Below are 15,505 nucleotides of genomic sequence, written 5' to 3' on the forward strand. Positions count from 1 at the left end.
CTCAAACCTCTGCCGACATGGCCAGGTTTCGTTATACTTCGTCAGGGAAGAGGTTTGCATTTCTGTATTCACTTGCGTGTCTCAGAAAAAATGGCTGCCCATTGAACTGGTATTCAAAGGCACTTATCCGTTTAGCAGCTGCTAACCAGATAAGTAACAGCTAGTGGCATAACCAGAGAGTGCTACTGAATATTCTCTGAGGACAAGCAGGATGAGGGATAGTGTCATTAATGGGTGACATCACTGACAAAGCCTTTGTGCGGAGATGCTCCCCAGTGTTCTGTATTTTTACAAAGCTTTTGGATACACCTGTCTTCAGTCGTGTGCTGGAGCAGGCTCTCACAGGCTCGCAAGAGCCGGTTGTTAAGTTTTTAAGAATTTTGGGAGCCGGTTGTTAAAGTAGGCCCTCCATGGCTATTTTAACAACTGGCTCCCAAAACGTGGGCTTGGGCCCCCTGCTGAATTCTCTTTTACTTTGCTGGTGGGGATGCTGAGCCCTGCCAGCCAAGTAAATAGACTGCTGCTGCTCCCCATTCCTTGTTTCCAGCTCTGAGCAGCAGACTGGGACTTCTCCAGCATGTGTGAGAAGTTTCAGCATGCTGCTCAGAGCAAGACGTTGGGAGTGGTGGCAGTCCATTTATTGGCTGCCAGCAAAGGTATGCCTAGCGTGCCCCCACGAAGGGAGGGAGGAGAGAGAGGCAAGTGTTGCTCCTCCTCCCTCACCCCGGCTACCCCTGGCCCTTCCAACTGCAGAGCTGGCTACGTCCGGAGAAAGAGCCTGTTGTTAAAAATTTACCAGCACACCCCTGCCTGTCTTCATATGCACAAGTCTTACCACTTGCTGTTGTCATGCAGGACCAGGTCAGTCTTCAGTTTTCTGATGAGCAGTGAGGATGCTTTTTTGTCTCTCTCCTCAGTTTCTGTCAAACTTTCTGAAGCAGTTTGCCTATTGTTTCCTTTTTCTTTTCAATTTTGTGTGTCTCAGAAGACTAGACCTCTCTCCCTTTATTTTTCCTTATTCAGTTCCATACACATCTCGGGTTAAAACTAAAAACTACAATGATCTCAACAAATGAACCAACTACCTCAGATCATTCACCATTTAAATTTTTTTTTACATGAACCTTTTATTGAAAATTATAAACTCAAATATAGTCTTAATAACCATTATAGATATAAAGATGTGTGGTCAAATGTCCCATATATTAAGGAGTTTGTCAAAGATTTTCCCAAGTATTACTTGTGCCAGTCTTAACAGTTTTGTGCAATCTCATCCAAACCTGCTGTCCTGTAAAAATTGCTTTCCAGAATGTTGACAATTTGTGCTCATTGTTACTTCAAAAGGTTTTCCATGAGTACAGTTGTATTTAACATACTTGAAGCATAAACTTCGTATTTTTGGAAATTCGCAATCTCATACTGCACCAGGGATAAATGAACCAACCAACAGCAATAAAAACTCTAATTGTAGAGCTCAACTCTTTAGTCTCAACATGAATTCATGTTTCGTCCAGCATGGCGTCCTTAGGAGACTAAATTGAAAAATATCCATTCACATGTAATACACATAAACATTATTTAAATGTGATTGAAACTAACAGTACTACAATATTGTTCAGCGCTCTGAATTTACTTACTCAACATAGCTCTTATAAAACTCATGTTCACCAACAGCCAGAATTCACCCGTGATGGCTCAGACACAGCTAGCACTGCACACAGGTTCCGGATCTGACAGCGAAAATGAACCCACCTATTTTAAACTCTTACTACATCTGCAGCCATTCCACCTCCTTGTTGAGGCCCCTGGGTTCCATTGTTTGCCATTTATAAATTAATCTTTCCCAACAAGTATAGCAGCGATATCACCTCCCCTTGATAAAATAATTTGCTGAAGAACCACAAATTTAAAATCCTCCAGTGTATGATTCGTATTGCGCCAGTGGCTAACCAAAGGTGCTTCCTCTCTATTCAATCACAGATTACTGAAATGTTGTGCTATACATTGCTTAATTGGTCTTCTAGTTTGACCTATGTACCATTTCTCGCAAGTACATTTTATTCCATAAACAACTACATGGCATTTCAGAGCTTTGCGGAGCCAAGTTATATAGTCAGTTGATATTGCATATTTGGTTATTGAAGGACTGGTCATATTATTAGTTTTCCCACCTATGCATGTTGTCAGACCCTGATGCAGGTAGTTGTTTTGCCAAAACATGACCATGTCAGGTCCATAACTTGCTGGAATAAAGACTGTTGGTTTCACAGTGTTTCCATCTCCTCACTGTGTGTTTCTTTGCTGTGTCCTCTTCGTGGGGATTGATGATCCTTCTTCTTTATAGATTAGGTGAAACAGGACCATGTCCCTTATGGACACCCATAACTGATGCCTATGGCCAGATCATAATCCCTGTCTTTGTGAGTTCAGAAGCAGTGCAAACAAATTTTTGGCGCGAGCAAGTCCGTTTCATCGTCTTCAGCATTGAAGGCATCAGTTTCAATGACTCCTGGAGCTGCATCAGACACTAGGGGTGTATTGAGGTCTCCACCTGCCTTGGCAACAAGTGTTAGTATCTCCCATCGGGATCAGGCATCCTCCAATTGCACCCTGAGGTTGAGGAAGGATTCGTCTTCATCCTCGTTGACACTGAGGGACCCTGAAGCTGTTTGTGTGGTAGAGGCCATGAAGCATCGATACTGATGCCTTGTGAATCACCGATACTGATGCCTTGTGAAGCACAAGGTTGAGAGCAAAAGTCTTTAATACCCTTGAAGTACCTCTGATATAAGGAGAGCTCATCCTCCGAGGATCCAAACAGGGTCTGGCAGCATCCATTTAGCTGAGACCAGGTCAGCTATTTGTCCATGATGACTACCGTAGATATGACCACACTGGCTTAGGCCATTGCATTTCCTGTAGACGTGGAGGATGAGCTCAGGGCTGAGATGCTCGAGGTCCTGGACTACACCTCTCCACCTAAAGAGGAAGTGACAGCTCCTTTGCATAAGGTACTCAGGGACGTCTTTATGCGAAACTGGGTGTCCCCTCTGCCTGGCTCCGTGATCCCTAAGAGGACAGATTCTCAGTATCGGATCCACAGTGAACCTGGGTTGATGAGGTCTCAGTTACCCCACAACTCCATGGTGGTGGACTCTGCCCTTAAAAGAACCAAGAGTTCTAGGGATTATGTTTTGGCGCCCTCAGGCAGAGAAGCTAGGACCTTGGACTCTTTTTGGGAGGAAAATGTATCAGGCCGCTATGCTTGCTGCCTGTATACAATCATACCAGCTCTTCATGAGCATCCACTTGCGGAACTCTGTGTGGCAGCTGTCTAGTTTGGTCAGTGCCCTCCCCCTGGAGCAACCCGAACCTTTTCGCCAGCTGGTTAAGCATTTCATAAATTTCTGGCCAGGGGCGCATATGACACTTTTGATGTAGCATCCAGGATCTCTGCTCACGGTATAGTGATGCGCTCTCATGGCTGCAGGTCTCTGACCTAGACCATTCGGTCCAGCAGAGAATTGCGGATGTGCCTTGCCGGGGGGGATAATCTCTTCGAGAGAAGGTGGAAGATCTAGTTGACCAGATCAAGAAGCACACAGATGCTATGGCTTCTCTCTCCCGCCAGTCTCCTTCTGCTGCCACCTCTTCAACTAGGAGGTATTTTGGTGGATCACGGAATACTTCCTATTCTAGGCGTAGATACACTCCCGCGTCTTGCCAGCTTACTCAGGCTCAGCCCCAGTGCGCTCGTTCCTGTCAACAGTGTGTGCCCAAGGCCCCTGCTGCTTCCCAGCAAAAGCAAAGGATGGGCTTTTGACTGGCTCCATCAGAGCATTGCCGCAGTAAAAGTGTCCGTGCCGGATGACTTGGCGGTTGGAGGGAGGTTGCTGTTTTTTCACCAGGTGGTCACTCTTAACCTCCAACTGGTGGGTTCTTCAAATAGTCTGGTTAGGATAGACCCGCAATCTGGAATCCAAACCTCCAAATTGCCCACCGGGTGCGCATTCGTTCAGCTCTCAGCACAAGCAGGTACTTGTAGAGGAACTCTCCGCCCTTCTGGAGGCCAAAGCGGTCGAACGTGTTCCACCAGGGGAAGAAGGGCTGTGATTCTATTTCAGGTATTTCCTTGTGCAGAAGAAGACAGGGGGGATGCGTCACATCCTAGACCTAAGGGCCCTGAACAAATTCCTAGTCCAAGAAAAGTTCAAGATGGTTTCCCTGGGCACCCTTCTTCCCATGATTCAGGAAGAGAATTGGCTATGCTCTCTGGACTTGAACGATACATATGTGCACATCCCGATACTTCCAGCTCACAGGAAACATCTTTGATTTCAGCTGGGAATGCAGCACTTCCAGTACCGTGTGCTGCCCTTTGGCCTAGCGTCAGCTCCCAGAGTGTTCACAAAATGCCTAGCCATAGTTGCAGCATCGCTACGCAGGCTGGGAGTGCATGTGTTCTCTTATCTTGACGATTGGCTGGTGAAGTGCACCTCGGAGGATGGTGCTCAGGAGTCCATGCGTGAGACTGTCCAGGTGCTGGACCTACTAGGGTTCGTAATAAATTACCCCAAGTCCCGTCTCACTCCGGTTCAGAACTTGGAGTTCATTGGAGCATTGCTCCACACAAAAACAGTTCAAGCCTATCTTCCTGAGGCACGGACAGACAACCTTCTGTCCCTAGTGTCCACTGTTCGAGCATCACAGCAAGTTACAGCTGGGCAGATTTTGAGAGTGTTGGGCCACATGGCCTCCACAGTACATATTTCACCCATGGCACTGCACTTGAGATCTGCTCAATGGACCCTAGCTTCTCACTGGCATCAAGCCACGTGTAATCTAGAAGATGCCATCCATGTGTCCACCGACTTTGCATATTCTCTTCAATGGTGGACAATTCGATCCAGTTTGTCCATGGGACTTCTATTCCAAATTCCTCAGTAGCAGAAAGTGCTGATAACTGATGCATCTCTCCTTGGGTGGGGTGGGGGGGGGGGGGCTCATGTAGATGGACTTCACACTCAGAAAGCCTGGTTCCCCCCCCCCCCCCCCCCCCAGGAAACAGATCTTCAGATCAACCTCCTTGAGCTCTGAGCGATCTGGAACGCGCTAAAGGCTTTCAGAGATCGGCTATCCAACCAAATTATCTTAATTCAAACAGACAATCAGGTTTTGATGTACTACACCAACAAGCAGGGTGCACCGGATCTTGCCCTCTGTGTCAGAAGCCGTTCAGATGTGGCTTTGGGCTCGCTGTCACAGCATGTTTCTCCAAGCCACTTACCTATCTGGCAGGCGTAAACAACAGTTTGGCTGACAGTCTGAGCAGGGTAATGCAACCTCACGAGTTGTCGCTGAATATGGGCATAGCCCGCAAGATCTTCCGAGTGTGGGGCACCCCCTCAGTGGATCTCTTTGCCACTCAACTAAACCACATGGTCCCTCAGTTCTGTTCCAGGCTTCATGCCCACGGCAGACTAGCGTCAGATGCCTTTCTTCTACATTGGGGAATGGGCCTTCTGTATGAGTATTCTCCCATTCCTGTCGTAGGGAAGACTTTGATGAAACTCAAGCAGAACCATGATCTTGATTACACCATACTGGCCACATCAAAATTGGTTCCCTTTTCTTCTGGAATTGTCTTCCGAAGAACCATGGAGATTGGAGTGTTTCCCGACCCTCATCACTCAGAACGAGGGGTCGCTTCTACATCCCAACCTCCAGTCTCTGGCTCTTTCGGCCTGGATGTTGAGAGCCTAGAATTTGCTTCCTTGGGCCTTTCGGAGGGTGTCTCACAAGTCGCTTGCTTCCAGGAGAGATGCCACTAAGAGGTTACTCTTAAATGGAGGAGGTTTGCTGTCTGTTCTGACAGCAAGGCTGTAGATCCCCTTTCTTGTCCTACACAGACCCTGCTTGAATATCTTCTACACTCAGAGTCTGGTCTCAAGACGAACTCCGTAAGGGTTCACCTTAGTGCAATTAATGCTTATCAGCGTGTAGAAGGTAAGCCTAACTCTGGACAGCCTTTAGTTCACTTCATGGGAGGTTTGCTTTTGTGACAGCCCCCTGTCAAACCTTCTCCAGTGTCATGGGATCTCAACGTCATTCTCACCCATATGATGAAAGCTCCTTTTGAGCCACTGAATTCCTGTCATCTGAAGTACATGACCTGGAAGGTCATTTTCTTGGTGGCTGTTACTTCAGCTCATAGGGTCAGTGAGCTTCAGGCTCTAGTAGTGGATGCATCTTATACTAAGTTTCATCACAACAGAGTAGTCCTCCGCACGCACCCTAAGTTCCTGCCTAAGGTGATGTCTGAGTTCCATCTGAACCATTCGATTGTCTTGCCAACATTTTTTCCCTGTCCTCATATCCACCCTAGCGAAAGCAGCTTGCACACCTTGGACTGCAAGAAAGCATTGGCCTTTTACATGGAACGGATGAAGCCCTTCAGTTTGCCCAGTTTTTCTTTTGATCCCAACAGGAGGGGAGTTGCCATCGGAAAATGCACAATTTCCAGTTGGCTAGCAGATTGCATTTCCTTCGCTTATGCGCAAGCTGGTCTGACTTTGGAGGTCCATGTCATGGTTCATAACGTGAGAGTCATGGCTGCGTCGGTGGCTCATTTAAAGTCAGCCTCAGTTGAAGAGATTTGCAAGGCTGCAACATGGTGTTCAGTTCACATTTACATTACACTACTGCCTTGAGCAGGATACCCGACAGTCGGTTTGGGCAGTCGGTGCTGCAGAATCTGTTCAGGGTTTAGAATCCAACTCCGCTCCCCTAGGCCCCTTTTGGTCTGTTCCAGGCTGCACTCTTTGCTAGTTTGTATATAGTTTCAGGTTAATCTGTGTTATGTCCTCGCCGTTGCGAGACCCAATGTTTACTGTTTTGATTGAGTCTGGATGCTCGGGATACCCCACTTATGAGGATTATTTCGGCCTTCTTGTCCTCTCAGAAAGCGAAGATACTTACCTGTAGCTGGTATTCTCCAAGGACAGCAGGCTGATAAATATCACAAACCCACCCACCTCCCCTTGGAGTTGTCTTCTCTCTCTTTCTATTACTTGTGACTGAACTGAGGAGTGCGTCCGTTTTGGTGGGCAAGAAGGCAGTTGGACGCATGTCCCGCTAAGAAGGCTCTGGCAAGCGTTTTTGCTATTTCACATGCCTGTTCCCGGTCCAGCGCGGATCGCCAACCCACTTGTAAGGATTATCTGCCTTCTGTCCTCAGAGAATACCTGCTACAGATAAGTATCTTCGCTTTACTGATGGTGGTCTTTGAGGAGTGGATCCGGGCCAAGATACAGGAAGAGATGGGGGCATCTTCTGGCCTAGTATGGTGCTGCAGCATTGAGGGCATCGACGTCAACTCCTCTGGAACTCCAAATCATCTTCAAAGTCCATGTTGGGCCTCGAATGGCATTGGAACCTGATACACACCGAGATCATGTTGATCTCCAGTCCCTCGGTGGAGGAAACTTCTCCAAGGTGCAAGAGGTCTCCAGTTCCTCAGTGACCTTGCTCAGGATCTGACCAACCTATTAGACTGAGTCAAGTTTAGATTCAAACACCCTTGCAAGAGTGTTGCTGTTATAAGTCTGATTCAAACTGCTTGGGTGTTGGAGGAGGGGTCCCATGGTCTTCCTTCAGACCTCTCCCCTGCATACGAAAGGAGGGATTCTGTTCCAGAGGAGTTCTCAGTTTTTGATTTTTGTCAGAGAGATGGCTAAGTCCATCTGATTTTAGTTGGAGACTGAGGGTGAGCCCAGGGCCAAGTTGTTGGACGTTCCTCAGTTTGTTGGCCCCCCCCCCTTCCCCAAGGAAGCTGTGACAGTACCGGTGCACGGAGTCATTAAGAAGAATGCACAGATGAAGCAGTGGGAGACTCCTCTGTATTTCCAGTTAATAAGGTGAACTCTATGTAGAGATTTGAGAAATCTCCCGGATTTGAGAAGCTACAGCTTCTTCTCTATTCCATGTTGGCTGAATCCACTATCAAAAAAGCCAAGAGTTCCAAAACTTACTCCTCAGTGCCCCCAGGAAGGATTGCTGAAACATTGTAATGTTTTGGAAAGAAGTTTTTCCAGAACGTTATGCTTCACACTTAGCTTCTTACTAGCTATTAATGAGGATGCACTTGTGGAAGATTGTGTGCAGTGTGGTGGAGTTTGCGGACACTTTCCCTACAGGGAAAGCAGAGGAACTCTGCTAGTAGCCAGAGAGCAGGAGAATGTGGTGTCTAGGCAATCTTTGTTACTTTTGAAACAGGGTCCAGGGCCTCTACTATGCATAACAAGTTATGTAGATTCACCTGGCAGTGTGCCTCAGACCTAGAAACTGCAGTTCAGGAGAAGCTGGTGGACATATCTTGTTAGGGTGATAATTATGGTGACAAGATTGAGGAGGGTGTGGACCTCATCCAAAAATGTTCTGGTATTATGAAATCAATGTCTTGGTCTGCTCCCAGCTCTACCTTCACATTCAGGAGATAAACAGGCAGAGGAGAACAGAGAACCTGCTACTGTCAAAGGCATAGGTATTCCCCATCCTCGTAACCACCCTCGAACAACTAAGTATCTCGATCCTGCCAGAGGCAGCAAAGGGTGACTTCCTATTCAACACCAGGGATGAGCTTTTGACTGGAACCAGGAGAGCATAGCCACAATCCCAGTAACTGTTCTGGATGAACTTCTGGTAGAATGGAGGCCAAATTTTTCCCAAGCAAGATGGCCCCTTATAACTTCAGACCAGTGGGTCCTCAAAATTGTCTCAACAGGTAGCACTCTTTAGTTGGAAACTGTCCTTCTAAATTGCCCTTCAAGAGCATCAAAGTTAATCTTTCAGCACCAGGAATTACTTGCAAAGGAGCTTTCTTTCCTCTCACATGCCAATGCTATTGAACCTTTTCCACCGGGGGAAAGAGGGCAGATATTTTATTCCAAGTACTCCCTTGTTACTAAAAAAGAAAAAAAAAACCCAAAGGATTTTGTCCCATCCTAGACTTAAGGCCCTTAACGAATACCCAGGTAAACAAAGTGCAGGATGTTTTCGCTAGGCACCCTACTCCTCATGATTCAGGAACAATATTAGCTACGCTTTCTGGACTTAAAGGACACTTATACCCTTATACATATGCATTCCAGTCACAGGAAGTATCTCGGATTTTGAGAAAGGAAGCACCAATACCAGCACTATGTGCTGCCATTTGTCCGTGCATCAGCCCCTAAAGTTTTAACAGTGTCTGGCAGTGGTTGCCACATTGGTGTGCAGACTGGGCTTGCAAATGTTTCCCTACCTAGATGATTGGTTGGTCAAGATCTCATCGAAGGAAGGAGGACAAGAATCAAAGCGCAGAACCATTTGGGTGCTCTAGCTTCTAGGGTTCATCATCAATTACCCCAAATACTACCTCAGCCTGACACAGCAATTGGAATTTATAAGAGCCCTGCTAGTAACGACTCCGGACAAGGCCTTTTCCCCAGCCCCATAAATAGAGGCTCTAATTTCTGTAACCTGGGAGATTCAACAGAGTGTAAGTATCAGCTCGGCAGATGTTAAGACTACTAAGCCACATGGCCGCCACAGTGTATATCACTCCCATGGTATACCTCTCTTTGAGGATAGCTCTAGGGACCCTGTCTTACCAGTGGTGTCAGTCCAAGGGGAATCTTCAGGAATTCATCACTGTCACACCTTTCCTCAGGAACTCTTGACTTGGTGGCTAATTTGGAATAATTTGGACAGGAACTACTGATCCAAATTCCTCAATGCCACAAGACAGACACATCCAACCTAGGGTAGGGGGCTGATGTTGGGCTTTATACCCTGGGTCAGTGGGGTTTTCAGGAGGCAATACCAAATCATCCTCCTAGAGCTAAGAGCTGTTTTAAATGCTCTAAAGGCTTTCAGGGATTGGTTAGCAAACCAAATTATCTTAATTCAGATAGTACATCACCACTTGGGTGTCTATGTCAACAAACAGAGAGGTACAAGCTCTTATTTCCTGTGTCAGGAAGCAGTCAGGATGTGGCGATGGGTCATTTCTCGAGGGATTGTTCACAGCCCCATTTACCTAGCAGGGAAAATCCAGTTTTCTGGCAGAGAAAAACAGCAGGGTCATGCAGCCAGGCAAGTGGTTCCTGAACATGGACATTGCCCAGAAGGCCTTTCGAGAGTGGGGCACCCCGTTGGTGGATATTTTCACCATTCAACATAACACCAAAGCCCCTCAGTTCTGCTGTAGAGCAGGATCACATGGCAGCATAGCCTCGGATGTTTTTCTCCTCAGTTGGGGAAGGGGTCTTCTGTATGCATATTCTCCAATACCTCTCAAGCTGTATTGAGGAATCAGATCCCCATCACACCTTATTGGCCACGACAGATATGGTTCCCTCTACTTCTAGATCCAGCCTCACAAGACTTGCGGAGACTGAAGTGCCTTTTGACTCTCATCACTCAGAACAAAGGATCCCTCTTGCATCCTATCCTCCAGTCCTTGGCCTTCATGACTTGACTTTTAAGAAGCTAGAGATTGACTCTGTGAATCTACCTGAGCGTGTCTCTCAGATCCTTCTTCTTGGAGAGATTAGACTAGGAGGGCCCGCAGTTTCAAGTGGAGGAGATTTGCTGTCTGGTGTGAGGGCAAGCTGCTAGATCCTTTTTTCCTGTCGTACACAAAAATTGCTTGAATGCCTCTGGAAGGGTTCACCTTGGAGCTTATTACCAGGTAGAGGATAAGTCCATCTCTGCTTGGCTTTTGCTTGTTCACTTCATGAGGGGCTTACTGCTAATGAAACCTCCCATCAAGCCCTTAACAGTGTCATGGGATATTAATTTTTTCCTTAGCTGATGAAATCTCCTTTTGAGCCACTTGATACCTGTCACCTGAAATACCTGACCTGGGAGGTTTTGTTTTTGGTGGCAGTCACTTTATCTCACAGGATCGGTGAGCTCCAGGCCCCAGAAGCTGATCCCCTTACACCAAGTTTCATCAAAACAGAGTGGTTTTGCACACACATCCTAAGTTTCTTCCTAAGGTACGGTTGAAATTCCATTGTAAACAGTCAACCAACATTTTTCCCCAAATCCCATGCCATCTTGGTGAGAGTTCACTATACACTCTTGACTATGAAAGAGCCTTGGCCTTCTAGCTGCTTTTTTTTTTTTTTTTACCCCAACAGGATGAGAGCTGCCGTGGTAAACACACTCTTTCCAATTGGCTCGCGTACTGCATCTCCTTTACTTACTGTATGCCCAGACTGACTAATTCCGGAGGGTCATGTCATGACTCTCAATGTCAGAGCCACAGCTGCTTCAGTTGCCATTTGAGGTAAGCCTCCTATCAGACTTGTGAGTTCTTGTACCTAGTAGAGCGCTGCTGAGCCCGGTACTCGGACCAGGTTCTGCTTGGCGACAGGACAACCCTGGGTTTCACCTGTGCTGACCGCCGTTCCCCAGAGGTTGAGCCCCTAGGTGCGGGCGACCTGCAGGACTTATGAGACGGAGCAGGGAGATGGGTGGTAAACGTAACGGCCAGACAGGCAGCAGGCAAGAGAGTGATCCAGGTACAGGCAAAGTCAATAGGCAGGCAGCAGGCAAGGGAGTAATCCAGGAACAGACAATGTCAACAGGCAGGCAGCAGGCAGGGGAGTGATCCAGGTATAGGCAATGTCAATAGGCAAACAACAGGCAAGAGAGTAATCCAGGCACAGGTAAAGTCAATAGGCAGGCAGCAGATCAAGAGAGTAATCCAGGTACGGGCGAATTCAGTAGGCAGGCAGCAGGTCAAGAGAGTAACTGTACAGCGCTGTGTAACCCTAGTAGCGCTCTAGAAATGTGTAGTAGTAGTACAGGCAACGTCAGTAGGCAGGCAGCAGGCAAGAGAGTAATCCATGTACAGGCAAAGTCAGTAGCCAGGCAGCAGGCAAGAGAGTAATCCAGGCACAGGCAAAGTCAGCAACGAGGGACAAAGTAGAGAAGAAGCATACTGAGCAAGTAACACCTACCAAAGTAGAAGCCAAACCATGGAGTCCAGGAAGAGCTCAGCTGATAAAGTGCTGGTGTCTGACATCAGCAGAGACCAGCAGGGAGAAAGGAGCACAGCCATAGAACAAGAGCAGGGGAAGGAGGAACTGGAAGACCAATAGGAGAGAAGCAAGGTAAGCCATGCAGAGAGAGAGCAGACCCAGGTGCATGGAAGCAAAGCAATCAAGGAGCCTGCAGCCAGAGAAGAACTACACACACATGGCTCAGGGCTTTGCCAGTCAGGTGTGCGTGTCGATGGTACCCCACGCAGCCCAAGGACACCGCTTACGTTGAGGTAGGGGACATGACACCTCCACAGAGGAGATTTGCAGAGCTGCAGTGTGTTTTTCAGTCCACACATTCATGTCACACGATTGTTCAGAACACAATTCCTGATGTAAAGTTGGTTCAAGTCAGACAGTTCTTCGGAATTTATTTGAGGTCTGGAATCCAATTTCAGCCACTTAGGCCCATTTCTTTCTGTTCCAGGCTGTCCCCACCCCCCCTAAAAAAAAGTTAGTTGCAGTTCTTACTTTGTTCATGGGACCTTGTCTGTTGCAGGTCTTGACTCCCCCACCCATTTAAAAATTTTGTTTTACTTTTTATTTCAGACACTCTTGGAGTTGTATTCTGTCAGCTGTTAAATTAGATTGATCTGGTCCTGTGCGATGATGGCAGGTGGGAAGATGCACTCATGCATAGTCAGCTATTTCCAAAAGCTTCTGCAAAATATAGAACACTGAGGAGCATCTCTGTGCATGAGCTCCATTGGTGATGTCACCTATTAGTGAGAATATTCATCCTACTGTCCTCGGAGAACATCTGCTACAGGAGTGTCCCTCTGAGTCCCTGGGCATTATATGGACAGTGTTGAAGTGGTCCATGAGCAGAACTTGGGTGGGATTGAAATACAGTATATCTGATAATCAGTGATATTCAAACCACTAACTGAAAGTTAGGACAATAAAATGGCTGATTAATGGTCTGAATATCACTGCTAAGAGGACAACACCAGCGGTCAGATCTGATTCCTGGATATTCAGTGGCAGTTGGTATCTGATACTAGCTCTGAATATCTGGTGGTTTTTTACTTGCAGCAACTGGCATTTAAAAAATTCTGGCCATCACAGGCTGAATATTGTTCCCAAGAAGTGTATTTGATATATATGTTAATCATTTTTTATCTTTGTTTTTTTAAGGAAACAAGACACAATAATGCACTGGAGGAAGATTCTGAAGGAGATGACTCAGAGGAGTTTTATTATGGAGGGCAGGTAAATTTGCTAATACTGTTCGCTTGAGTATTTAACTCGTATTCTTTCCATTTTTAGTATAGTAGACATATTGTCTGTGACACACTGGAAGTTGGAAAATGATGGCATGCTAAAAACTTAAGCTCAAAATGAGTGCTGTTTTTGAAACCATTGTCTGTGAAAATTGCCTGAAATTTGCCTACACCCTAAAAAGTATGTGAATAGTGCAACAGCACATGCACTTTTAAGTGCATTTGTTTTGTTGAATGAGTGTTTTAAAGCCACTATGGTAGATTCTGGTGGATCTCTTTTTGAGCTTCCTTTTTATCCCTGCAATAATTTCATGGTTGTGTGAGGTTAGGGAGAGGCTACCAGGTTTCTACATGACTTCCCTTCAGTGCTAACTGCCCTGTACTTTTGAAGTAATGCAAAACCTTAGAAAAGCTCATTCAGCTCCTGTAGCAAGTCTGCCATACCATAACAGTATGGCCAGGACTTGCACGGCACCACCTTACTTATGAAAAACAGTGCTACAAATATTAGGCCATAGAACAGCAGTAAACCTCTTATTTGGAAAACAGAACAAGCAAACTGTTGCGGATCCCAACACAGAAAGTAACTAGCAGAATAACACACCTCAGAGGCTGCCATACTGGCATGCTAAAACACAGTTAACTCCTTACCAAATAGAGAACAAGAGATTACAAATTTAAAATAGAAATATACAGACAACAGGATCCAAGATGGCTACTGAGACGCTGCGAGTCTCGAATCCTTTGACGAATAATGCCTAAACGCAGAGGGAGATTAGCGGTCAGAGCCTCGCCGCTAACTCCCTCCTTACCTGGTCCTATCTATCGATTTTTGAGACCGCAGGGAGAGTTTTGGGATAGCGGAATGCTGCCAGTAGGGAGTTCCGGTGTTCTGGGAGAATCGGTCTCCCCTGGCCTTGATACCACCTTGAGCCCTGCTATGCGCACTCTACCTCCCCAGCCGGTAGGCGCAAGCTCTCTTCTCGATGACTGAACGGGGTCTCCCTATGAAGGTATTATGGACCCGGAAAAGCGTCGAGTTGAGGACTCGTTTTCAGCAGTGAAGGGAGAGATGACGCGGCGGATTGAGGGGAGAGGAGCCGAGGGACAGAGTGAGAGACCTGTGAAAACTTCTGAGAGGTTTGAAATACCGAAGGAACTAGTAGTTAAACCAAAGGAGGTGACATTGGACACATTATGGGATTTAATTTCTACCTTGGGGCAAACTTTCCTGAAACAGGTTAATGAAATTGCACCTAAAGTAAATCTATTAGAGAATGATCTACAAAAGACGGAGGAAAAGATTAAAGTTATTGCTGATAATACTGAAAAAATGGATCAAAGAATTATGAAGCTGGAAACACTACAACCTTTAATGACAAATGACTTATCAAATCTTAGGAAAAAAAAAATGGAAACATTTGATAATTACATTAAAAATCATAATTTAAGATTTGTCAATTTTCCTAGGATAAAGACTGTTGCTCCTCTGGATATGTTAAAACGCTATATGCGGGATATTTTGAATAAACAATGAAACAAACACGCAGAATGTTCAGTGAGGGCCTCTGGATTGATCTGTCGGGACTAATGGAAAGAATGTTCAGTGAGGGCCTCTGGATTGATCTGTCGGGACTAATGGAAAGAAAATTATCAGGTAATAACTAATTTTTCCTTCCGTAGCGTCCTACAGATCAATCCAGAGACTGGTGGGATGTACCCAAGCAGTTCTTAAGTAGGGTGGGACCCAGAGATCCCAGTTTGCAGTACCGAAGCACCAAATGCCGCCTCAGCTCTTGCCGCGACATCCAGCCTATAGTGCTTAGAAAAAGTATGCACCAAGGACCAGGTGGCCGCTCTACAAATCTCTTCCAACGAAACCAACCTAGCCTCCGCTACAGAAGTCGTCTGAGCCCTAGTAGAATGAGCCCGAAGCTGAGCCAGCAGTTCCCTTCCAAATGCTATATACGCTGAGGCTATGGCTTCTTTCAACCACCGAGCCACCATTGCCTTAGAAGCCTGTTGCCCCTTTCTAGGATGCACAAAAAGGACAAATAAATGATCTGAACAACGGAAGTCATTCTTCACCTCCAAATATCTGATAATCGCCCGCTTAACATCCAGACACCTGAGAGCCCGAAACTCAGTCGGATGGTCCTCCTTATGAAAGGAGGGAAGACAAAGCTGTTG

At 46.4% G+C, this 15,505-nt stretch overlaps 1 protein-coding gene across 2 annotated transcripts in view; it reads left to right on the forward strand.

The window, feature by feature from the left end:
* PARP8 (poly(ADP-ribose) polymerase family member 8) overlaps positions 1 to 15,505 on the forward strand; it is a 583,039-nt gene that overhangs the window by 96,675 nt on the left and 470,859 nt on the right. Inside the window, exons 1-2 of one of the 2 annotated variants that reach the window (XM_030193115.1) lie at positions 11,273 to 11,335; positions 13,230 to 13,304. In XM_030193115.1, coding sequence (XP_030048975.1) covers positions 11,300 to 11,335; positions 13,230 to 13,304 — 111 coding nt within the window. In that variant the 5' untranslated portion in view covers positions 11,273 to 11,299. Of the gene's footprint in view, positions 1 to 11,272; positions 11,336 to 13,229; positions 13,305 to 15,505 lie in introns of those variants that run through there. The other variant, XM_030193114.1, reaches the window with a different exon arrangement.

Source organism: Microcaecilia unicolor, chromosome 2 (genome assembly GCF_901765095.1).
Source record: "Microcaecilia unicolor chromosome 2, aMicUni1.1, whole genome shotgun sequence".
NCBI lineage: Eukaryota > Metazoa > Chordata > Amphibia > Gymnophiona > Siphonopidae > Microcaecilia > Microcaecilia unicolor.